The 23,825-nt window shown below is 39.8% G+C and overlaps 2 protein-coding genes across 2 annotated transcripts; both read left to right on the top strand.

The window, feature by feature from the left end:
- Positions 1-1,387: 1,387 nt before the first annotated feature.
- On the top strand, positions 1,388-9,893 carry si:ch1073-291c23.2 (uncharacterized protein LOC799862 homolog). The gene is made up of 7 exons (XM_051916078.1): positions 1,388-1,576; positions 5,577-5,686; positions 5,974-6,087; positions 7,328-7,384; positions 7,520-7,678; positions 8,318-8,431; positions 8,722-9,893. The coding sequence occupies exons 2-7, from the start codon at positions 5,579-5,581 to the stop codon at positions 8,758-8,760; spliced, it is 591 nt and encodes a 196-aa protein (XP_051772038.1). The 5' UTR covers positions 1,388-1,576; positions 5,577-5,578; the 3' UTR covers positions 8,761-9,893.
- Positions 9,894-10,908: 1,015 nt separating this feature from the next.
- Positions 10,909-23,692, top strand: ddx21 (DEAD (Asp-Glu-Ala-Asp) box helicase 21). Its single transcript, XM_051916048.1, has 16 exons — positions 10,909-11,077; positions 11,881-12,021; positions 12,248-12,388; positions 12,472-12,544; positions 12,838-13,016; positions 13,474-13,591; positions 13,727-13,912; positions 13,992-14,137; positions 16,699-16,848; positions 16,923-17,084; positions 17,639-17,758; positions 18,857-18,930; positions 19,117-19,276; positions 20,324-20,458; positions 22,990-23,034; positions 23,225-23,692. The coding sequence occupies exons 1-16, from the start codon at positions 10,973-10,975 to the stop codon at positions 23,510-23,512; spliced, it is 2,223 nt and encodes a 740-aa protein (XP_051772008.1). The 5' UTR covers positions 10,909-10,972; the 3' UTR covers positions 23,513-23,692.
- The last annotated feature ends 133 nt before the right edge of the window (positions 23,693-23,825 follow it).

Here is a 23,825-nt window from a genome sequence, read left to right as displayed (position 1 = left end):
GTTTATTGCACATTACACCCAAAACACACCTATGACTCATTAAGAGAATAGAGACAACCTTGTGCCAGGCACACCGACCATTTTTTCCAGTAGTTAAACTAGCAAAAGAATATTCGGACACGAGTGCACCTGCGCCATGAGCTTCAGACCATGAGCTTAGATCGTTCAGGCCTTTGCACACTGAGTCCGAAAATTTCGTATGCGTTTTTTCATATTCGTGATCTTAAACATTCGTCACGTACAGAGATCTTGCACACTGAGTCCGATGCATATTAATGAATCCGTTGCGAAAAATTTGCAAAACAATACAAAATGGAGTCTTCAAGCAGGGAGAATGATTTAGTTGTCCTCTCTTCTTAAAAAGAGGAAATATTGGGTCCATCCAATCCTGAGATTGCGTAGAGAGAGAGGAAGGAGAGTTCCACCTCATCAAGGAGCTGCGTGATTATCCCGAGCATTTCAAAGTTTACTTCAGGATGTCAGTGGCTCAGTTTGATGCTTTGCTAGCGATACTGGCACAATCTGTCTTTATATTCTGTCTCTTTGTATTCTGCACGTTGTTTGTCATACAGTGCTGCTGCTTTGTGCTGTAGACGACGTGGATCAACTTGTCAGATGGCATTCAGGATTTTGGCGTTCGCTTGTATGGTGGCTCTGAATTGTCAAAACGTCTCTCAAAATGCGTGCCACGGATGCAAAAAACGCAGAAAATTTTTATTTTTGACGGATGAAAGTTTCGGAGGCAGTGTGCAAACGTGATTGACACAACGTGAGGTCGTATTTATTTTATAACGCGCGGAAATTTTGGATGCGAATTTCAGACTCAGTGTGCAAAGGCCTTTACAATAGGGCCCTGAGAGTATAAATAGAGTGAGCAAACAAGGGTAAGGAAACAAGGAGCACTGAACTGAATCAATCAAACAATCTGTAACTATGGTGACAAACAGGCAGGGAAAGGAAGATGAACTAAATTAATTAACAACTAGAAAACTAACCATTTATTTACTCTAATTTAAGGCCCAGCAAAGCATTCACGGAGGAACAGTTTCTCAACAAAAACAATGAGACAACAAAACAGAAACAAAAAATGTACAAAAAGACTCATATGTTTCAAAGAAGGGAACTTAAAAAGCTGAATTTATGGAGAATGTAAATGGGACTGGAGTGCGATACATCTGGACCCAGTTAGTTTGTCATGTGAAGCAGCTGTTATCTTTTGGGAGCTGCTTTCACACTCACACCATTCCTTTCTTTCTCACAGTTGCCTTACCATCTCTCTCCTCTTGCTTCTTTCTTGTCAAAGCATTTTTAAATTGTTGTATGTTTAGTTGAGGAATAACTTACAGCACTGAAATGTGCTTCACGGTTCTTCTCTGCTCCTCATTTTTCTTCATGAAGTGGGCTATTGTTTCTGTTTTCTGAGCATTCGGCACAGATCTGACCTCTTTTCCCAAACATCCTGTAGTGACGCCCCGTCCTTCCCTCCCTCTGTTTTCTTCTCGTGTTTCTCTTCTTTCCTGTGCTCTTGCACAACTGCCTTGTTTTCATCTTGGTGGTTCATTACAGACACGAGCAGGTAATTGACGAGCTCTCGCTTTCACTGTTTGATTAGTTGCTTATTTTTGACAATCACAACATGCTCATGAACTTCAGTTACAGTTTGCTGAAATGTAGATTTGTTTGTTAATGAATTTTATAAATACAAATGGACTGACAGAAAAACGAAAGGCTTTGAGGTTGGTGTACAGAACACAGTCTTGAAGGTTTTAAGCATTAGAATACTCCAGTGCTTGAGCAGCATTAATGACAAGCTGTGATAGTCGGTTCATAATCGGTGGCTAGTGTGTTCAGGGTGGTTGTTAAACCATTGGCGGGCGGTCACTATGCACACAATACTATGGTCAGTGTTGGGGAAAGTTAGTTTTAAAAGTAATGTGTTACAATATTGCGTTACTCAAATGTAAAGTCCCTTTCACACCAGAAGTGAAATGAATAAGCCTCAGGCTGAAGGAAATGTAAATTCACTCCTGTACAGTAGAGGGAGCAGCTCAAACCTTTCAGCGGCGCTGCCAATCTGGAAGAATAGAACGCAGGAGAAAAAATTCAACACTCTTCAGCAATAAAACAAAAATGTAATGTTTAACTAAAGTCATTTTTACTTATTTGTGTGGTTGAATTGGATCATCAAAGGTCAGCAGCAAAGACATTGGTTAATAATGTGAGATTAAATACATAAAGTATATTTGTGTTATTTAACATATTTAATTATTGCATGTTTGCATAATATTCTGAGTTTGTATTTCACTGTTTTTATTCATTTTGAGCAATACTGAATCTGTTTTTGTGCAAGTGAGATGAGTAAATGCTCATATTTAGTCTAGAAGTACAATAACCATCATGTTCATCCACGACATCTCTGCAGTTATGGTTTCTCTCAAGATGGCGACAGAAAATGTGGGCCATCCTTGGTGCGGTGCAATCGGTGCCCCATAAAATCATAAAATTTTATGCAAGGCATCAGGCGTTTCCATCACGCGAAAAGACTGACGCTACACTCATTTAGGTGAATTACATCGCGCCCCTGTATGTTGTTTTGCATAAAATTAAATGATATACAGAACAATAAAGATTTTTTAGATAAAATAAAACGTACACAAACCTGTATTTTATCGAAGACATGCACCAATTTGACGGAGCTGCACTGCTCTCTCCTGAAGAGGGCGCAAAAAGCCTACAATAAATAACTCAACCCCTGGCTTGTTACGTCTGACCCAGGAGCTGGGTAACACAAAAACTACCCAAACACTGGGTTATTACGTCTGACCCAGGAGCTGGGTAACACAAAAACTACCCAAACACTGGGTTGTAACGTCTGACCCAGGAGCTGGGTAACACAAAATCTACCCAAATACTGGGTTGTTACGTCTGACCCAGGATCTGGGTAACACAAAAACTACCCAAATACTGGGTTGTAACGTCTGACCCAGGAGCTGGGTAACACAAAAACTACCCAAACACTGGGTTGTAACGTCTGACCCAGGATCTGGGTAACACAAAAACTACCCAAATACTGGGTTGTAACGTCTGACCCAGGAGCTGGGTAACACAAAAACTACCCAAATACTGGGTTGTAACGTCTGACCCAGGAGCTGGGTAACACAAAAACTACCCAAATACTGGGTTGTTACGTCTGACCCAGGATCTGGGTAACACAAAAACTACCCAAATACTGGGTTGTAACGTCTGACCCAGGAGCTGGGTAACACAAAAACTACCCAAACACTGGGTTGTAACGTCTGACCCAGGATCTGGGTAACACAAAAACTACCCAAATACTGGGTTGTAACGTCTGACCCAGGAGCTGGGTAACACAAAAACTACCCAAACGCTGGGTTGTAACGTCTGACCCAGGAGCTGGGTAACACAGAAACTACCCAAACGCTGGGTTGTTACGTCTGACCCAGGATCTGGGTAACACAAAAACTACCCAAACGCTGGGTTGTTACGTCTGACCCAGGATCTGGGTAACACAAAAACTACCCAAACACTGGGTTATTACGTCTGACCCAGGAGCTGGGTAACACAAAAACTACCCAAACACTGGGTTGTTACGTCTGACCCAGGATCTGAGTAACACAAAAACTACCCAAACACTGGGTTGTAACGTCTGACCCAGGAGCTGGGTAACACAAAATCTACCCAAATACTGGGTTGTTACGTCTGACCCAGGATCTGGGTAACACAAAAACTACCCAAATACTGGGTTGTAACGTCTGACCCAGGAGCTGGGTAACACAAAAACTACCCAAACACTGGGTTGTAACGTCTGACCCAGGATCTGGGTAACACAAAAACTACCCAAACACTGGATTGTAACGTCTGACCCAGGAGCTGGGTAACACAAAAACTACCCAAATACTGGGTTGTTACGTCTGACCCAGGAGCTGGGTAACACAAAAACTACCCAAATACTGGGTTGTAACGTCTGACCCAGGAGCTGGGTAACACAAAAACTACCCAAACACTGGGTTGTAACGTCTGACCCAGGATCTGGGTAACACAAAAACTACCCAAATACTGGGTTGTAACGTCTGACCCAGGAGCTGGGTAACACAAAAACTACCCAAACACTGGGTTGTAACGTCTGACCCAGGATCTGGGTAACACAAAAACTACCCAAACACTGGATTGTAACGTCTGACCCAGGAGCTGGGTAACACAAAAACTACCCAAATACTGGGTTGTTACGTCTGACCCAGGAGCTGGGTAACACAAAAACTACCCAAATACTGGGTTGTAACGTCTGACCCAGGAGCTGGGTAACACAAAAACTACCCAAACACTGGGTTGTAACGTCTGACCCAGGATCTGGGTAACACAAAAACTACCCAAATACTGGGTTGTAACGTCTGACCCAGGAGCTGGGTAACACAAAAACTACCCAAACACTGGGTTGTAACGTCTGACCCAGGAGCTGGGTAACACAAAAACTACCCAAACACTGGGTTGTTACGTCTGACCCAGGAGCTGGGTAACACAAAATCTACCCAAATACTGAAAAAATAACCCAAAAAATGACCTAAAAGGCTCAACCCAGGTCTTAAAAAATAACCCAAGATGTTTTAGAGTGGACTACAGGAACAGCACACTAAGGCCGTGTGTCCACCAAAGCGTTTTTTCTGAGGTTAGTGTATTTTTCCAATTGTTTTCAATGGGAGCACCATGTTTTAAAATACCAGGAGTGTAACAAGGCACCGAGCTTCTATTTCATGGTGAAGCACTGAGTGCTCGGCGTTTTTTACCAGTCGCCTCGAGTTGAAGAATGTTCAACTTTGGGTAAAATGCAGCGCTCATCACTGTCACTTTTTAGCCAGCCATCCAATCACAGTGAAGGATGGGTGGGACAAATACAACACTGACCAACCGCCACAATCTGCTTATACAGCATCAACAAATGACAACAACAACAAGCATAATAACGGAACAAAATCATTTAAAACAAGAGCCAGATCAAATACTTTGCATTGTATCAATATTTTTATATAGTAAAAGTACAGAAACAAACTATCTGTGAACCTGGATACTAGTAACTTCCGCAGATATTCCATATCATAGCAAGCAAAGCATCTCAACTGAAAAAACGCTGTGCTGCCGACACGCTCTCAAGCGCTCACAGATAGGCGTTTTAAACTAGCGCTTTGGTGGACACATGACCTAAGACTGGCTTCAAACAGCTTGCTTTGGAGTGTCATAAGTGACGAACTTTACTCTGTTATTGAACTAAACTGAGCTGAATAATGACACAATTTTTAGAGCTGTTTCACAGCAGAATTTGAATTTGTCTCATATTTGATGAAGTTTGACCATATGAAGGGTTCAGATTCAGTCAGTTCAGTCCTTCACCCCCTTTTACAGGCTAATGGCATGTTATCATCTCCAATTCCATTCTTTGTTGAAATTTGCCACTTGTCCACCGTCTGGCAATGTCTTGAGAGAATGCCTAATATTTTCTCCAATAAGAGCTTCTAGAAAAGGCCTTGAGTAAAGATGTTATTGTTAATGTAATTGTGTTGCAGTGATGGTGGAGGATCGAGCAGCCAATGGAGCATCAGAGCCGGTCACCATGGTGACGGGCGGCAGTAAACCTTTGCACCGCTTCCTCAAAGGACAACCCAAGAGTATCGGAGTGAGACACACAACACTGTCCCTTCAGATGAAGAACACTAATCAAGCACAGATAAATAAACCTAATTCAAATAAAATATATTATTAACAGCTATCTGATTGCATTTCACATATGTGAAAAGTAACAAATTCATAACATTTATGAAACGCAAAACAGCACATGAAACAAGGTAGCGTGATCTTGTGCCAACGTCTGCATGCAAAAAAAGTTTGTCCACTGCTGTTTCTGATGAAGATGAGCGGTATAATTGAGAAGCAGTCTTCTGAGAGACGTCTCATTTTTTTTAGATAGTGCTGGTGATGATGGGCGTATGTCTGTTCATGTTTGGAATCGCCATAGATGTGCAGTCAGATGTGACCACCTCGGCAGACATGTACAGCCCGTTCTGGCTCGGGACGCTGGTATGTTCTCTTCTGACTATATTAGCATGTTTTGCCTTGAACGATCTTTAATTACTTCAAAGAAAACGTCTAAGCCACAACAAACTACAGTGTTAAACTACATCTCCACTGTAAAAAAAAATTGCCATCAAATATCAATCAGGACATACCATCGATACCACTCAAGCTAAATACATAGCCGTCGTCAATATACAGTATGTGAGATATGGGAAATGATAATAACCTGCCCTCATACCCCCGTGCTCATTCACACGCGCTCACTTTACAAACAAACGGCGCCGGGGGGCCGTCATAGGCGAACAGAGCAGTTCACCAGCATAGATATATCAACAATTCATACATCAATGAAAATAAAAATGTACTGCTGGCTTCCTTACCCGCTACCGGACATGGGGTACAGCGGTCGGGGAAATCAACAGCGGCCGCCAAACTTAGCAGGAGAAACCCCAACACTACAAACTATCCCTCCCAATCTATTCACACACGTCGTACAAAAATCTCCAGCCCACGTCCCGGCACGGCAGCCTCGGCAAGGAACTCAGCAGACCCTCCCCCCCAAACAACAAAAACATCATACCTTTATAGCTTTGATCCCTGATTGCTAATGCAACACAGGTGTTTCTCTCTACCCCGGCACAGCATGAGGAAAACACTATGGATGCCGCTGATGTCACCACGCCCCTTATTTGGAATGAGCTTACAAATTCACATGATAAAGTTGTCTTTAACCATGCCACTTGAAGAAATTATATTGTTAAGATTGTAATTGTATGATGAAGTCACCATAATGGTGATCGGTGTCCCATTTGCTCAGGATCTTGGACCTTGTATTCTCATATTCAAATTTCTTGTCTAGCCAAGTCAGAAGTGTGACAAATGAAAACATTTGTTAAAACAATGAAATAAGCTATTTGGATGATTTTAAGTTAGTCAAACTATACTATTATTAGCATTATTTCAGCATAAAGATTAACCAATAGCTTTATTCAAATTCATAATTTTTCATACATGGATATTTCATAATAGTAAACAGCTGCTGAGATTTATCTTTGAAAGGTGTGCCATCATCTTGAAACACAGGACTTTTTTTCTTCCATCACCTAATGATGCACAGACATCAATACTCAACATTCAAAACACAACAGTGGTGACACTCAACAAATAATAAAAAAGATCAACCGACAGATGTGTGTATTATGAGTATCAATAGTTGATTATTAAATGTCTTACCTTTTTGCAGTTCTTTATCTGTGGCCTTCTGTATATACTGTCTGAACGCAACCCCTCCAAAAAGATCGTAAGTGCCCGTTTAGCCTTTGTGTTTCACTGTTTGTAATCATTTTAAGAATGCACTTTTCTCTATATATTTAAAGTGTGATATTATGTTCTTTAACGTGTGTTATTTTGTTCACATGTTGATGTTTGCTCACAGATCACCGCCAGCTTGGCTTTGAGCATCATCTCAACCATTGCAGTGATCTGTGCGTGTGGGGATTTCTCCAGAGCCATCGTTGGGCTCCATCAAATATACTGGTCTCATCTGCATGAGAATCAGACAGTGGAGGAGAGACAGCATGTCCTACAACATTATGTGAGGGTTTTTATTGATTTATCCGATAACACTTTAGAATACTGTTTCGTCATTATTGAGTAACTACACAGGAACAGATGAGTAACACCATATTAAAGTGGACCTATAATGCCTCTTTCACAAGATGTAATATAAGTCTCTGGTGTCCCCAGAATGTGTCTGTGAAGTTTCAGCTCAAAATACCCCACAGATCATTTATTATAGCTTGTCAAATTTGCCCCTATTTGGGTGTGAGCAAAAACACGCCATTTTTGTGTGTGTCCCTTTAAATGCAAATGAACTGCTGCTCCCGGCCCCGTTTCCAGAAGAGGGCGGAGCTTTAACAGCTCACGCTTCGGTTGCTCAACAACAACAAAGCTGGAGAATCTCACGCAGCCAAAATGAGGATTGTTTTGTTGTGTGTTCTCGGGGGTGGGGTTTATGTAAATTTTAGGGTTAGTGATGTCACCAACCTAGGAAGAAGCTCGTTGTAGTCCCTACCATCTGTTCGTTGTAGTTCTTAAAAAGTGATTTCTGTAAAAGAAAATATCTCCCTTTGCATTGAACTTTGAGTGTCGTAACTTTGCAGATGTTGTTTATGCTCAAACAGCAACATGACACACTACTGTATAAACAGAAACTCTCGTTTGTTTTTCACAGATGGCAATCGAACTGATGGAGCAAGTGTTCTTCTGCCACAGCTTGATAGGAGGGATTCTGCTCATAACCATGACGTTCTTCGCCCGGGCGGCGCTGCGGTCCAGCCGGACTCAGGTAATCTCAGTTCCTTCTGTCGCTTCCGTCAGATGCGTCATAGATAGAGCTTTCCCATCACTTTATGGATTTAGTTTTAATACATTCATTGAAATCATTTAGACTCAAATCAATATTTCATGCCCCTTTATTTATTTTTTTGTAAGCAGTCATGTAATAAGTATAAGATGATGTATCCCGATCACCCTGTCAGGGTTTATTTTGCCACAATTAACGGGCTGGCTGTATGTTTTCCTGACACAATTCATCATTTGATTAGTGAAGGCAGAATGTTTATGGATTGTTTGCAGGCTGTTGTTGTCATGAGGAACCTGCCGTCAGCGGAGTGAACAAACCAGATCATCTGAACATCCACCTAATGAAGAAGGAGCCAGGATACTTCACTGAGAATCTTCAGGATTGCTCACAGTAAATGGGCATTATAATGTAGTGTCTGTTTTAAGGTCTTGAATCAAATGTCTCAAAATGAAGTGAGTTTGTGCTTAAAACAAGAACAATATCTGCCAATGGGGTCAAAAAAATTATCTTGTTTTCCCTTTGCATTCAATTATTTTTCTGACACCACTGGCAGATATTTGTTCTTGTTTTAAGCTTAAAGTCAATTTTGATGCATTTCTCAGAAAACTAGTCTTAATATCTTCAGTCATTTCTCTTCTCCAGTAAATGTATCTTGATTAAAAAATGTTTAGATATTTGTGCTGGAAAACAAGACAGAAACACTGAGGAAGAACATAATGTTTGCAGTGTGAAACGCAAACCAATTTTCTATTTTTCAATTCTTTGCACATTAACACAAAAACATATTAAATCTTGGCTATATACTGTGAGAACATTCATCATGCTTTGAACTTATCTTTGTGATATCATTTTATTTTTTATTAAGCTGTGTATTAAAACTTGTCTAGGTGAAAGATCAACTGCTCATATACGGAAGATGGCGAAAGTCATAAATGTTCTTTACAATGCAGACATAAGCACACATGTTAAAGATGTCTGTTAGAGAGCGCTTCATCTGTTGTGTTCAAACATCTGATAAACATCTTTACACACTCAAATCATAAACATTCCTAAACGTCTGACATGTTTCAGACACACATTGCAAAAATACATCTTCCAGATGAAAACGCTCAAATCAAACAGACGTCTGAGAGATGAATGAGTGATGAAGGAGTTTATTGACAAACTTGTATGTCCAAAACCTTATCTTTGCTAAGTAATACTGTCTATAAATACTGTAACAGACCTAATAATTAAAAGATTTACTAATATTACTAATACTAAAATAAACATAAATGTGTACTAAAACATCTCTGTATAATTCAGAAGAACACAAGACATTCTGCTGATCATTAACTGCTACAGTCTGACAGTGTTAATGTTTATTTAACTGTAACTGTTTCAATGTTACAATCAGGACAATATAGTATAATTATAGCACATTAAATATATATATATAATTACACACTGACTGACACGTTTGGTGCTTCAACACTTCATTGGCTGGTTAGAAGGGTCTGATGACAGAGTTCACACACATACTCTTGTCCATGTTCTTTATGGCTAAAGTAGCTGCTCGCGACCAAGTAATCAGTTCAACTGCAGCGCCCTCTGTTGGTGGAAATGATCCCTAAAAGGTGTGGTAGAATATATAACATCTAGCCACGTGCAAAAATTCAGTCTTTTTCAGAATCGTGCCATCAACCACTGGAACTGGATTTTTGTTTTGTGTATTTTTGTAAGATTGTAGGCCTATATAAGATACATACATCTTTTATATTATAAAATATTCCAAGAAAGGAGGTTTTTAAGAGGTTATGCTCTTAAAGGGATAGTTCACCCAAAAATGAAAATTTTGTCATCATTTACTCGCCCTCAAGTAGTTCCAAACCTGTACGAATTTCTTTGTTCTGCTGAACACAAATAGTAAGAAAAATAAATACTATGGTAAGTCAATGGGGGATCGAGATCTGTTTGGTTACTGACATTCTTCCAAATATCTTCATTTGTGTTCAGCAGAACAAAGAAATTCATAGAGGTTTGGAACTACTTGAGGTGGAGTAAATTATGACAGAATTTTCTTTTTTGGCTAAACTATCCCTTTAACAAATGAATATCAAATACAACGTTTGAATTTTGACGCGTCTGGCGTTCCGTACAGCGTGGCACGGTTAAAGCCTCGCATTGAAATTCTAGACAAGAAATGAACACAGGCGCAGATCTGCCGAGGGCGGGGCCTTTCCCTGAACCTCCTTCCGATAGGTCGAATACACAGCGGAAGTGTTTTTTGATTGGTCATCGCCTTTTTTTAATAATTACCTCAGTCGTTTGCGGTTTTAATTTTAATAATTTTCATAAGCGGATAATCTATTTTACTTTCACATGCACTTTTAATAAGGTTATCTCATTACTAGGCATCAAATGCCGTGCGCGGTAAACACAGCACCGCCTACTCGAGTTTCTCTCGTCAGTGAACACTTCCTTTCTACGCAATCGCTTCCGGATCTTTCCTTTCCTTCATGTGTGATCCCAGCCCGGTCGCACATGTCTATCTGCGCTATAACATCTGAAATGCCGTCGAAGATGCTGCCTGAAGCCGAGCCCAGCACACAGATGGAGGAGCTGGAGAACGGCCTGCTGCTGCTGAAGGTCAGATTATACTCACTAATGACTTATATTCACACACGAGGGCTTTAACAGAGAGAGCTTTAACTGTGCGGATGACACAAACAAGCGCGCGATCACACCACCGCCATCATCACATCACTGACAAACTTTAGTCAGATCAGAGTCCTGTTCTGTGTCTGTTTCTGCCGTGTTCTAGTATGTTATTCCGCATTCAGACTGTACATGTGCTCACATGTATTGAAATATGTGACGCACTTCTGTGATCACGTGTGAGCGTTATGAACACGACAAACACGTGTGTTGTGTTGCTAGTGAGCCGATATGCTAACGACACATCTTCAGAAAGGATGAATCCACTGACCTTTAATCCAGGGGTTTTGGAAGACATTTATTATGCTTCTATTATGTGTTTTATTAAGTTTTAGTGCATTTTTTTTTTTTTTTTTTTTTTACTATGTATATTATTATGCTGTATTATTTATTTAGATGTACTTTTTTTAATAAATTTGTTTAATCAGTTATTTTTGTTTTATTCAATTTATTTTAGTTAATGTAAGGCCAGATTTACATTTGTTTCACGAAACATTGATCATGAACGTACATAGAGCACATCAAATATAGTAAACAGAAGCTCAAGCCTGAGAAACCAATGAGGTTCGTTCTCACGCATCATGTGACGTTTGTGTGAGACTGTCTGGAAGATTTGAAATGTGTTTAGATGATTTATTTTGCTCTGCCTTTATCGATATAAAGAATCATTGACGCATTCCGGCGAGAGGAATCTCAGATGCGCTTCTTATCGCTTTGTCTTTTATTTTCTCCAGAAAAAGAAAAAGAAAACGAAAGAAAAGGTGGCAGTAGAGCCAGATGAGTGTGAATCTCCAGCTCCTAAAAAGAGGAAGTCTGAGAAGATTCTCACGGAGTCTCCAGATGTCAACGGGAATACAGACATAGACCACATCAAGGTAACACTGATTATCCCACAATTCTGACTTTTTTTTTCTCAATTTATGAGTTTATTTCTTGCAATTCCGACTTTTTTTCCCCTTAGAATTGTCAAATATAAACTCGCAATTGTAAGATATAAAGTCCAAATTGTGAGATAATGAGTTGCAATTTCCTTTATTTTTTTGTAATTCTGTGGAATAAGTATTTATGGTTTACATGTCATGTACTGAAATCGCTGTACAGAAGAAAAAGAAAAAGAAGGTGAAGGCAGAAGCAGAAGCAGAGGTCATGACGGGCAGCGCAGAGACGACTGAAACCTCCACATCAGCTCCAGCAGACACGCCGGGACCGTCCAGCGAGGACTCGGACAGCGACCGGGAGAAAGTGCGTTCATGTCTCACGTCTATCCCTCTGCTGCTGGTCAGTGTGTGTTCGGTGTTTGCTGACGGCTGTGATTGTTTCCACAGGAAACTCTGGAGCAGAAAGAAGGAGCCTTTTCCAACTTCAGGATCTCACCGAACACCATCAAACTGCTGCAGGGTAACGCTGGACACACGTGTCATAATCATACAGTCACCAACATTTACCATGATTTACTGGAGTAACACTAACTGAAATATATTCATATTGAATGTTGTTATATTTATAATATAGATATATATTAAAGGAGTAATGGTGTATAATTCCAGTATATAGTAGTTTTGTTTACGCTATGTGTCTCTAGGGTACTGTTTTTCGTAACCAATACTGCAGAAAGCATATAGTTTCTTTTACCATGGTATTGAGATGTACTGGAATATGTGGTGATTTATATTTATTTCTGTTTCTTTCAGCACGTGGAGTTTCATACCTCTTTGACATCCAAGTGAAGACCTTTAACCCGGTGTACGAAGGGAAAGATCTGATTGGTCAGGCGAGAACTGGCACAGGAAAGACGTTCTCATTCGCCGTCCCTCTGGTGGAGAAACTGCAGTCCGGAGCGGAGGACAGGAGGAGAGGCCGAGCGCCGAAGGTAACGCTCACATTCAGTCATCAGTGTGTGACAAACATCATCAGTGCTGTGCATTATGGGTCTCTGCTGTAAACGAGGGCTTTAAATGCCATGAAATATACAGTCGGTCAGAAGTCCATCTGTAAAAATGCACCGATATGGAAATTTTGGCTGATTATCTGAAGCTGAATTTTAAATTCCTTTCATATAAAATATCTATTCCCTGACCTCATGTGGTGCTTCCTGGGATAATCACATGTTGTGTGCACTTGTCTTTCTCTACTCACCTGTTAAGAAATGATCATTCAGATGTTTGTTTTGAAAAGGAATTCATGTATAGGTACAATTTATATTTTTCTACATAACGATTGCTCACTCATTTCAGCAGAAGCCTTTAGATCAGAAGGTCTGGATCTTGAGAAACTGATTCAGTTAAACGTGTCCAGAGTTGTGAATGGATTGTGATGTTTCCTCTCAGGTGCTGGTTCTCACACCGACTCGTGAGCTCGCTATTCAAGTGACCAGAGACTTCAAGGACATCACCAGGAAACTGTCTGTTACGTGTTTCTATGGAGGAAGCTCATACAACCCACAAAGTAGGATTTCAATCATCATAAAGTTGTTTTTTGAAACTCTAATGACTGTAACTGAATGGTCAGTGACCAAAGAAGCATTAGATGATGTATAAATGCCAAAATTGTCACATGTAATAACATGACGACGTGCATCAGTCGATGCGATCCGCAGTGGCATCGACATACTGGTGGGAACGCCGGGCCGAATCAAAGACCATCTGCAGAACAACAAGCTGGATCTGTCTCAGCTCAAACATGTGGTTCTGGATGAGGTGGACCAGATGCTGGACATGGGCTTCGCTGAACAGGTGGAGGAGATCCTGTCCGTCTCCTATAAGAAAGGTAATCTAGTCCTGCGGACAGATCAGGTGTTCACATTCGAGAGCCAAACCACTGATAATGACTGACCTTTTCCTCTTAGATGCAGAGGAGAAACCGCAGACGCTGCTGTTCTCCGCCACGTGTCCGTCCTGGGTTTATGAAGTGGCCAAGAAGTACATGCGCTCTCAGTTCATCCATGTGGATCTCATCGGGAAAAAGACCCAGAAAGCCGCCACCACAGTCGAGGTAACTATGAACACTGATGTCTCAGCGTTTTGCACTCATGTTCAGTGATCGCAGCTGTTTGGTCAGAATGTGGGAGATTCTTCTTCAAATATGGTTTCTCGGGATGATTTTAAAGGAATATCTGGGACATTTTGGTCAGAACAGCTCTTGACAATGATGTGACCAAATGTCAGTATTTGAGGTAAACAATGTCGGATACAAATAGCTATAAACAGATACCTATATACGCAGAGAAAACATGGAACTGGAATAACAAACAATCACTATACAATCTTATTAATGCCTAAAAACACTGACACTTTAAATCTGTCACTGTGTTTCTACAACATTGGTTTTGAAGAGTATAAATCCAAAGACTTGTTTCTGTAAAGTCAGTACAGGGTTTCATTCTCTAGGTGGCGTCTTACACTCAGAAACACACTGATGGGACGTCATCAAATGAACGTCCCATCATCTCATCCAGTGTTTTTCCAACATAACAACGAATGGTCACAGAGTGAATTACGTGTCTTTACTCATTCAAACAGGGCTGAAATAAGACGATCTGCATGCGTAATTTCACTGGGCGCAGTTGCCACAATGATAATTACTCCTTGGAATCATAATTATTTCCGTCTTTTTTATTTATTTATTTAACCTTTGTTTTAACCAGGCAGGTCATTAAGAACAGGTTCTTATTTTCAGCCTGACAGAGTAAAGGTCTCCTGAAAGACACAAAACCATACATTACAACACACATACAGTAAAACAAGAAAAGAAAAATAATATATCAGTTAAAACATTTACAGGTTGTAGTAAAAGCACTCGCTAATTAATTTTTAAATGCACAGACTGAAATATATGTCTCTAATTTCAATAACTTCTGTAACACATTCCAGTCATGTGGGGCAGCGGAACGACCATAAGTAGTTTTCTTTCTAGGGATGGTCGAAGAGATAATTAGATGGTGTAGTTGTATATGTATTAGTGTGAAGTTTTTGAAGATATTTAAGTAATAAACCTAACAGAGCTTTATAAATAATCAGGGCTCCAGACAAAAAAATTTATTAAGGATCCATTGACTCCTATAGGAGGGAAAAACGGGCGCCAAATAATTTAAGAGCCACACAACAATGAACTTACATTTTTAAATCACTTGCTTTTAGTCATCCTGTTGTTTATATATCTCCCCTTTACAGTTTCAGCATTTTCATCTTGTGATTTTTCTGGGAAATTAATTTCACTTGTCATCATTTTTACTTAATATTAACAAAAACTATAATATTATTTTGAATCAGATTAGATTTTTATATTTTCTGCTTTCATTTTTAGTTACGTTTTAATATATAAAATATATATATATATAATTTTTTTTTTTTTTTTTTTTCTTAGTTTTATTTTTGGTTGTTTTTAAACATGTCTGTTTAGTTTGTATACATAACATTATTAACATTTCGCAATAAAAAAAGTTTTTAATGGTTTTAGTTAACTATAATAACCCTGATGCTAGTAAAATCTTTATATTGAATAATATGTCAAATAATGTTCTTAGTCCTTCCTTCCTGAAGCTACAACAGTTTACTTTGAATCAAATGAAAATAAATATAAATATATGGAAATAAATATAGAATAAGTCAAAGGGAAGTAATTTTTATTATTATTATTATTATTATTTTTTTTAGTTGTATATATTTCAACCTTTGTCTTATGCACCTACTTGTTAGTTTTCAGGTGTGTGAGGGTCAGTGATTTAAATTTTTAGACAAAGTGAACTTTATCCCCAGTACTGATGTTATTGCATTTGTCAAGCTTTTTTATGTATATTTTTCATAAGTGCCCCACTTATGCTATTTTAAAGGCTCCTAATGTTGTTTAGAGTCTCCTACAACAGGTTCACATTCATCCAAGGTCAAAAAACACTTTAATTTTCTCATAATATCCACTGCAGCATCAGCTCTTTTCTCTCAGTCTGAAACGCTTTGTTTGAAGATTCAGTCTCTCTAAACCCCGCCTTTCTGAGAGCTGCTCTGCTCTGATTGGTCAGATGGCCCAGTCTCTTGTGATTGGTCAGAAACTAAATGCTCATTATCATATCTGAATCTCAGCACTTGATGCACAGTGATACGAACAGTAACGATGGCATCGGTTTTATCATTTTAATCAAAGTGGATTTTCTTTGGCAGCAGAAAACAGCGTCTTGAACAACACAAACCAAACTCTTCCAGTCTCAGATACACCTACAGTGTTTGAGGGCGGGGCAAAGAGACGCTGTTCAGCCAATGAAGCCCAGAGGCAGGCATTATGCAAATTAGTTACAAACCTACACAAGTTCAGCAGAGACTGAATTACTGACGACTCGATTCAGCAGTTCAGAATCACTTCTTTCTTTTAGGAGACAAAAACTCCATTTATCTGAACTTTGATCTTTGAAATTTTACAGAACTTTTACATTCACAAACAGCTGCTATATTACACACTACATGAAAGTGAATATCAGAAAAAGCATAATAGAGGCATATAAAAGAGAGTCTTCCATCTCTGATGTGTCCATGTCAGTGAAGTTAAGCACTTGTCTGTTGCAGCACCTGGCGATCGCGTGTCACTGGTCTCAGAGGGCGTCGGTCATCGGTGATGTCATCCAGGTGTACAGCGGCAGCCACGGCCGAACCATCGTCTTCTGCGAGACCAAGAGAGAGGCCACCGAGCTCTCCATGAACACGTCCATCAAACAGGTGCGTCAGCAGCACGGTAACACACACCCGTCCGGCTGAGATCAGCTCCGGTGTAACTTTCGTCTGTCCTTCAGAGCGCGCAGACGCTGCACGGAGACATCGCCCAGAAACAGAGAGAGATCACGCTCAAGGGCTTCAGGAACGGCACGTTTGAGGTGCTGGTGGCCACCAATGTGGCGGCGCGCGGCCTGGACATTCCCGAGGTGGATCTGGTCATTCAGTGCTCTCCTCCAAACGTACGTCCACCACACCATCCCTGGCTGTTTCGGTTTATTTAGTTATGTTCCAAGTTCAGTTTATAGCGCATAAATAGTTTAGTTTATATCTTTGGTAAGGCCCGTTCACGCCATGAATGATAATTATAAAAATAACAGTTATAGTTTTAAAAATGAGTCCACAGCACAACTATAATAACGACACAGAGGAATGGTATCCCTGGAATCACTTTTACAATAATTTTTTTCCAGCTGATGAATGATAAAAACATTGACAGCCAATCAGAATCCATCCTGCTTTAAGAGTTCAAGCATTTAAAGAGACAGACGACAAAACTGCGGCACTTATAATAAACAGAATGATATTGTGTGCTGGTGTGAACACTAATGTAGTTATCATTGTTGGTGTCTAGAACGGGCCTATAAGCTGCGTTTGAATCTTTTCGATGTTTGTTTTCATTTGTATTTTAGTACATATTTGTACTCTTTTCATTAACAACAATAACCATGAGACCCTGCTGATGGATTCTGTTGCTCTGTAGTTTTTAATGATCTTATTTTGGCTGTACACGCAGGATGTGGAGTCGTATATCCACCGGTCTGGACGGACTGGCAGAGCCGGAAGAACAGGCGTTTGTATCTGTTTCTACCAGCGTAAAGAGGAAAACCAGCTCAAGTTTGTGGAGCAGAAAGCGGTGAGACCACACACCATTAACCCCTATTGGATGCACATTCCTTAACTGCTTAATATGGGTTAACCCATAAACAATAAGTGGATATGATATGAAGTGTGATCAGACTTTTTTTTTCTTTTTTTTTTATATATTACACAATATATTAAATGCTTTATTTTCCCACAGAACCTCGTCCATGATTTCAGTTTTCAGTCTGTTTAATTATATTGTTTTTAATATGACGGTAGTTATGACAAGCCTTTCTAAAATTGTGAAATGTAAATAAACGGTGTAAATAAACTGTCACACTTTATATTAGGTGTCTTTAACTACTCTGTGTACTTACATTAAAATGAATTATGTACAGCAGGGGTCTCCAAACTCATCCTGGAGTGCCACTGTCCTGCAAAGTTTAGCTCCAACTTGCCTCAACACACCTGCCTGGAAGTTTCTAGTATGCCTAGTAAGACCTTGATTAGCTGGTTCAGGTGTGTTTGATTGGGGTTGGAGCTGAACATTGCAGGACAGTGGCCCTGCAGGACCAAGTTTGGACACTCCTGCTGTACAGTGTACTTGTGTTGTAAAACACTTGTGCTGATTTTGAGGTGGAGACAGGTGAGGTGAGGACAGGTTTGCTGGTATGGGTAGGTTTAAGGTGTCAACAGTGTAATTATAGATGTCATTACAGATATTAATGACAGCTAATGGTATTTTGGTAACACTTTATTTTACGGTGTCATTATTACATATGTTAAATGTAGTTACGATAGTAAAAACTAAAGTGTCTGCATGATTTCATGCAACTAACCCCAAAGCTAACCCTTTAGTAAGTACATGTAGTTACTTATTATTACTCCATACTTAAATGTATAATTACTGTGTAATTATACATGTTACAAGTGTGTAATTAGTGTTACAAGTTTAACCGGTATTTTTTAAATATAATTACAATGTAAACACATGAATGTACACAATAAGTGCACTGTATCAAATGATTAAATTAAATGTTACTATAGACACTTAATATGAAGAAGATCCAAATTAACCAATGGTGTCAGTCGAACAAATTATAGTTGTTTAACCGGTAACTCTAACAGTACTTGTGTTCATCTTCTTCAGGGAATCACCTTCAGACGGGTCGGGGTCCCGACAGCCAATGACATCATCCAGTCCTCCAGTAAAGACGCCGTCAGGTCAGAGACGTTTAGAAATAATATGATGCGCGTTAGTCATCTGACACTTTGAACAGAGGAAGTGTTGATGCTAATTCAAAATATAATCACGTTAAATGTTATGAAATATGTAGATGTTATGAGGAACATGCAGATGGTCATGTGAAGAGCCTCACAGAAGCACTCATGTGTTTTTATGGGTCACAGGTTCCTGGACTCAGTTCCGGCGGCGGCGGTGGAGTACTTCCGCAAGGCTGCGAATGAGCTGATCGAGCAGCGCGGGGCGGTGGAGGCGCTGGCGGCCGCTCTCGCTCACATCTCTGGGGCCACCTGCCTCGAGCAGAGATCACTCATCAGCTCCGACACTGTACGTCTAAATCAGTGCTTTCATTCTCACTAGAGCGCAAACCTCAAGGTGCTTTACGAGAGACAGGATTTACACACACTGCCGGTCAAAAGCTTTTGAAAGAGTCTCTTCTGTTCATCAAAGCTGCATTTATTTGATAAAATACAGTAAAACAGTGAAATATTATTATAATGTAAATCAGCTGTTTTCTATGTGAATATATAGTAAAGTGTAATTTATTCCTGTGATCAAAGCTGAATTTTCAGCATCATTACTCCAGTCTTCAGTGTCACATGATCCTTCAGAAATCATTCTAATATGATGATTTGCTGCTCAAGAAACACTTCCGATTATTGTCAATGTTGAAAACAGTTGTGCTGCTTCAGATTTTTCTGGAAATTGATATTAAAACATTATGGCCTGGTTTCACAGACAGGGCTTAGCCTAAGCCATGATTAGGTCTTAGTTCAATTAGGGCATTTAAGTAGCTTTTATAAATGTTCACTAGAAAAAAACATTAGTGGTTTGCATCTTGATACAAAACGATGTCGCTGACATATATATTAAGATATGTCAGTGTGAGTTACATTCAGTTAAAACGGCTCAAACATGCATTTTAGTCTGAGACTAGCTTAAGCCTTGTCTGTGAAACCGGGGGTAAATTACTGATATAACATGATATTTCGGTTTTTACAGTATTTTTAATCAAATAAATGCAGCCTTGATTTCTTTCAAAAACATTAAAAAATCTGAATTATTCCAATCTTTTGACTGGCAGTGTATGTACAACACAGTAAATACTACATGCTTTAGAAATATTAGATTTAAGTAAATAAATATCAGTAAGTATTGCAGTTAGTCCAGTCAGTTGCACAGATTTATATGAACAGTATCTGCAAACATGGAAAAACACCTGAAACATTTTATTTTAATACTCCAAAACTTCTTTTTACAGTTAGTAGTCCAGGCCTTGAGTGGAAGAGTTCTTCCATCAGTATGATGGGAATGTGTGTGAAAGCAGACAGATATTTATGAGTGGTTTTGTGAACTCTTGTCATGTTCTCTCAGGGATTCACCACCATGATACTGAACTGCTCTCAAGAAATGCACAACATCGGTTTCGCCTGGCGCGGACTGAAGGAGCAGCTCGGAGAGGAGATTGACGAACACATCAAACGAATGACCTTCCTCAAGGACAAGAAGGTGCTTCACTCACTCTTTTCATGCTTTAAACCAAGCCTTTATTTGAGGATGACAGGACTGCATTTCTTTACAGCACTCCTCAGATGTAATTTGGCATTATGCCATCAAATTTGTTGATGTGGTATACGAAAACGATTTCGTCTGTTGACACAAATTCCATAAGTTTTTGCCGGTGTGGGCTGAAGATGATCTGACTCTAATTTGATGAAATTCATACAAATGGTCTAAGGAGTTTAAAAGTAAGTTTTTAAAGAAAATCAAAATGGTGGACAAGTTGGGTCAAAGCAAAATTGGTATCTATAGCTGCGTTTCCACCAAAATTACCCAGAACAATTTGTCCCAGGGACTTTTTTTCCCCCAGACCTATTGCTATCTGCGTTTCCATCATGGTCTAAAGTACCATGAAGATAGTCTGGTGACGTATATAAGCTTAAAGCCTGAACGTCGTTGTTGGTCCATCGGTCGTATTTTTAAACTCCATTATTGATTTGAATAGCAAACAACTCTTACTGCACACACCGCAACGGACTTTAAAAAAACGATGGTTGAAATAAAATGCTGCATGGAGTCAACCAATCAGCATGTTCAGCACCCAAGTCCCACCCCTGAAAGTTCCAGAACTTTGAAAAAGAGCAGGTACTTTCTGAGGGGGAATTTTTTTTTACCCAGAAATTCATTTAGACCCTGTTTCCTGCATTCCAAACACACAGAGTACCACCTCAAAGTCCCTGCGGTGGAAACACAGCTTAAGTTCTCTGCATGACTCAAGGACCAGTTTCATTACAATAGGGATGTTGCCCCAAATCTAAAAAGACTAGTCCCGTGAGTTTTGGTCAAACTGTTCAGAATTTATAAGCAAAAGTACCCATTTTTCATGCCTCATGACCACTAGGTGGCACCGTGCCAAAAGCCATGGTTGTCATAAAACACACCGGGTTTGGTAATAGGCTAAAGCGCTGCGGATTGGTGTCCACGGTGGGCTGTCAAATTTGATCGCAAGTTAATTGAGACTAGTTTGACGAATTGACTTGAATTATGTGTCTCTTTGTTGGCATGGTCTGAGGATGGATTATCTGATTCAGTTTTCATGAAAATAGGAGCCATGGTCTTAGAAGTTTGAAAATGTAGGTTTCTAAAGAAAATTTCGAAGTTCAATGTTCTCGGCATAATCCAAGGAACCCAGTTTCATTACAATAAGCAAAAGTAATCAAAAGCATTAATTAAAATTAGCATTTTTAAAACATTTATTATAATTTGACCATAATTTGACCATACCATTGGTGCTGCCTGAAGCTTTGAGTACCTTTAGGGCATGGTGCCGAAGATACATACCATGATCGTAATGATACACCAATGCATTCATAAAATATAGCATTTTATGACAAAATTCAAAATGGCCGACATGGGAAAAATTGGATATTGTTCGACTTTCATGCATTTTTCATATCTCCTGACCACTAGGTGGCACTGTGCCAAAACTGTGCACGTACCCTCAAGATATGGTTGTCATAACACACACCAAGTTTGGTCAGAATATGCTAAAGCGTTGCGGAGATATAGCCTCACGTCCATTTTGTCGTGCTCTTCGGCAAATTCGTTCACGCATTATTCTAAAATGGTTTGACGAATCGAGTTGAATTCCATAACTTTTTGTTAGCATGTTCTAAAGATGATCTGGTTCAATTTTGTGAAAACAGTCATATCAGAGGAGAATCAGAGGAATAAAGAATTTTGTTTACGGTTCAAAAGATATTAGCATAAACGTAAGTGCAAATTTGGACAGCTGGTGGCGCTAGAGTGATTGAGTTAGAGACTCCAAAACTGCTGTGGTTAATGTTCAGACTGTTCTCTATCAGTGTGCCAAATTTAATAACTTTTTACCATATGCTTCTATGAGCTAAAGAGCAGAAGATCACCACTGATGGATACAATAGGTGCCTACACCCTTTCTGGCCCATAAATATGAGTGAATGTAAAGGAGCATTTATTATCCAAGAACAATTTTTATCAAAAGGAATATGTTGCTCATAAGAAAAAATAATAATACTCTGCTGCATTAATAAGTTTATTTTCCACTTTAGTTTATGTAAAATTGAAATTACTCAACATTTAAATTTCAAACATTTACAGACCATATAACCATCAAATGGGAAAAATGTTTCTCAAAGCTGTTCTTGTGATCTTTAACTCTATTCAGTGCAAAGCGTTCTTGTGCTTTAATCAACTTTGTGTACTTGTGTTTTTGTTTTTTTTCCTCGCACAGATCTAATTGATAATGAACTTCATTGTCAATCATCTATGATCAGTTTTTTCAATGAGTTGTTGCAGCCCTATATTATTGTCAATATATTACATTTTCATAAATCGTAAATAAAATATATAAGATGTACTTACGGACGACTGTAAAACAACTGAATTAGCAATGAGACTCAACGCTCTGCTTCTCTTTAAGAGTTTGAGAGGAAATGGGCTTTGTTTTCTTGATGGGAACAGTGCCATTTCTAACGTGTCCTGTTTTTTGTTTCTCTCAGGGTGTGTGTTTCGACGTCCCGGCCGCTAAAGTGAAAGAGATCCAGGTATGAAGATGCGCTTGTGTGTTTGGAGTCGTTTGTAAAGCGACTCTCGAGGGACGTGTCTGTACAAACGTCCAGCTGATTCCCGTTTCCCAAGCCACTCACTGCTCTCGGGTTTCGCTAATGGAGGCTTGTCAACAGACGCGCGTCCTCCTCGTGTTTGCTGACTCGGCTTGTTTTTGTCTCTCTGCAGGAGCAATGGCACAACGGCCGGCGCTGGCAGCTCACCGTCGCTACAGAGCTCCCAGAGATGGAGCAGAGCGCGTATCACGCCGGCGAACGGACGTCTGGCGGATTCGGCGGCCGAGGCGGACGGTCGTCTGGCGGATTCGGCGGCCGCGGCGGACGGTCGTCTGGTGGATTCGGCGGCCGTGGTGGACGAGGACGCTCGTTCGGCTTCAAAGGCAACAACGGTTTCGGCGGTAAACGAGGAAGAGGAGGCGCTCAGAAACGAAGCTTCAGTCAGGCGTTCGATTATTGATCGTGGACTGTGATGGTCTGTCAGACTGTCGTATTTTTATTACCGTTTAATGAATTCATATTCGCTCTTTACTGGAGCGTTAAAAACCATGAAATACGCTGATTGCTTTTACTTGCAGTTGTGCTATTTATATGATGATTCCCATGATTCCCGCTGGTATTAAAGTGGTCTACACCGTGACTGTGTGCTGTTGTTTTTTATTTTTTGCTCATAATATGGTAAAATTTACTGTCTCGTATTCTTACATGGGCTTAAATGGAAATAAAGGGTGTAATGGAAACAAGCTTTCCTGTTCTTGTACAGTTTTGCTTCA

The sequence above is a fragment of the Ctenopharyngodon idella genome, chromosome 13 (assembly GCF_019924925.1).
Source record: "Ctenopharyngodon idella isolate HZGC_01 chromosome 13, HZGC01, whole genome shotgun sequence".
Classification (NCBI taxonomy): domain Eukaryota; kingdom Metazoa; phylum Chordata; class Actinopteri; order Cypriniformes; family Xenocyprididae; genus Ctenopharyngodon; species Ctenopharyngodon idella.
Note: the sequence above shows the minus strand (reverse complement) of the source record. Positions and strands in the feature narration are given on the sequence as shown.

What these genes read in the sequence shown, in the direction of transcription:
- si:ch1073-291c23.2 (XM_051916078.1), top strand. Translation starts at nt 5,579, where the DNA reads ATGGTGGAGGATCGAGCAGCCAATGGAGCATCAGAGCCGGTCACCATG. An exon ending in GACAACCCAAGAGTATCGGA is followed by an intron (nt 5,687 to 5,973) that starts GTGAGACACACA and finishes CATTTTTTTTAG; the next exon opens with ATAGTGCTGGTGATGATGGG. An exon ending in TGCGGTCCAGCCGGACTCAG is followed by an intron (nt 8,432 to 8,721) that starts GTAATCTCAGTT and finishes GATTGTTTGCAG; the next exon opens with GCTGTTGTTGTCATGAGGAA.
- ddx21 (XM_051916048.1), top strand. Translation starts at nt 10,973, where the DNA reads ATGTCTATCTGCGCTATAACATCTGAAATGCCGTCGAAGATGCTGCCT. An exon ending in GTCCGTCTCCTATAAGAAAG is followed by an intron (nt 13,913 to 13,991) that starts GTAATCTAGTCC and finishes TTTTCCTCTTAG; the next exon opens with ATGCAGAGGAGAAACCGCAG. An exon ending in CACTCATCAGCTCCGACACT is followed by an intron (nt 19,277 to 20,323) that starts GTACGTCTAAAT and finishes ATGTTCTCTCAG; the next exon opens with GGATTCACCACCATGATACT.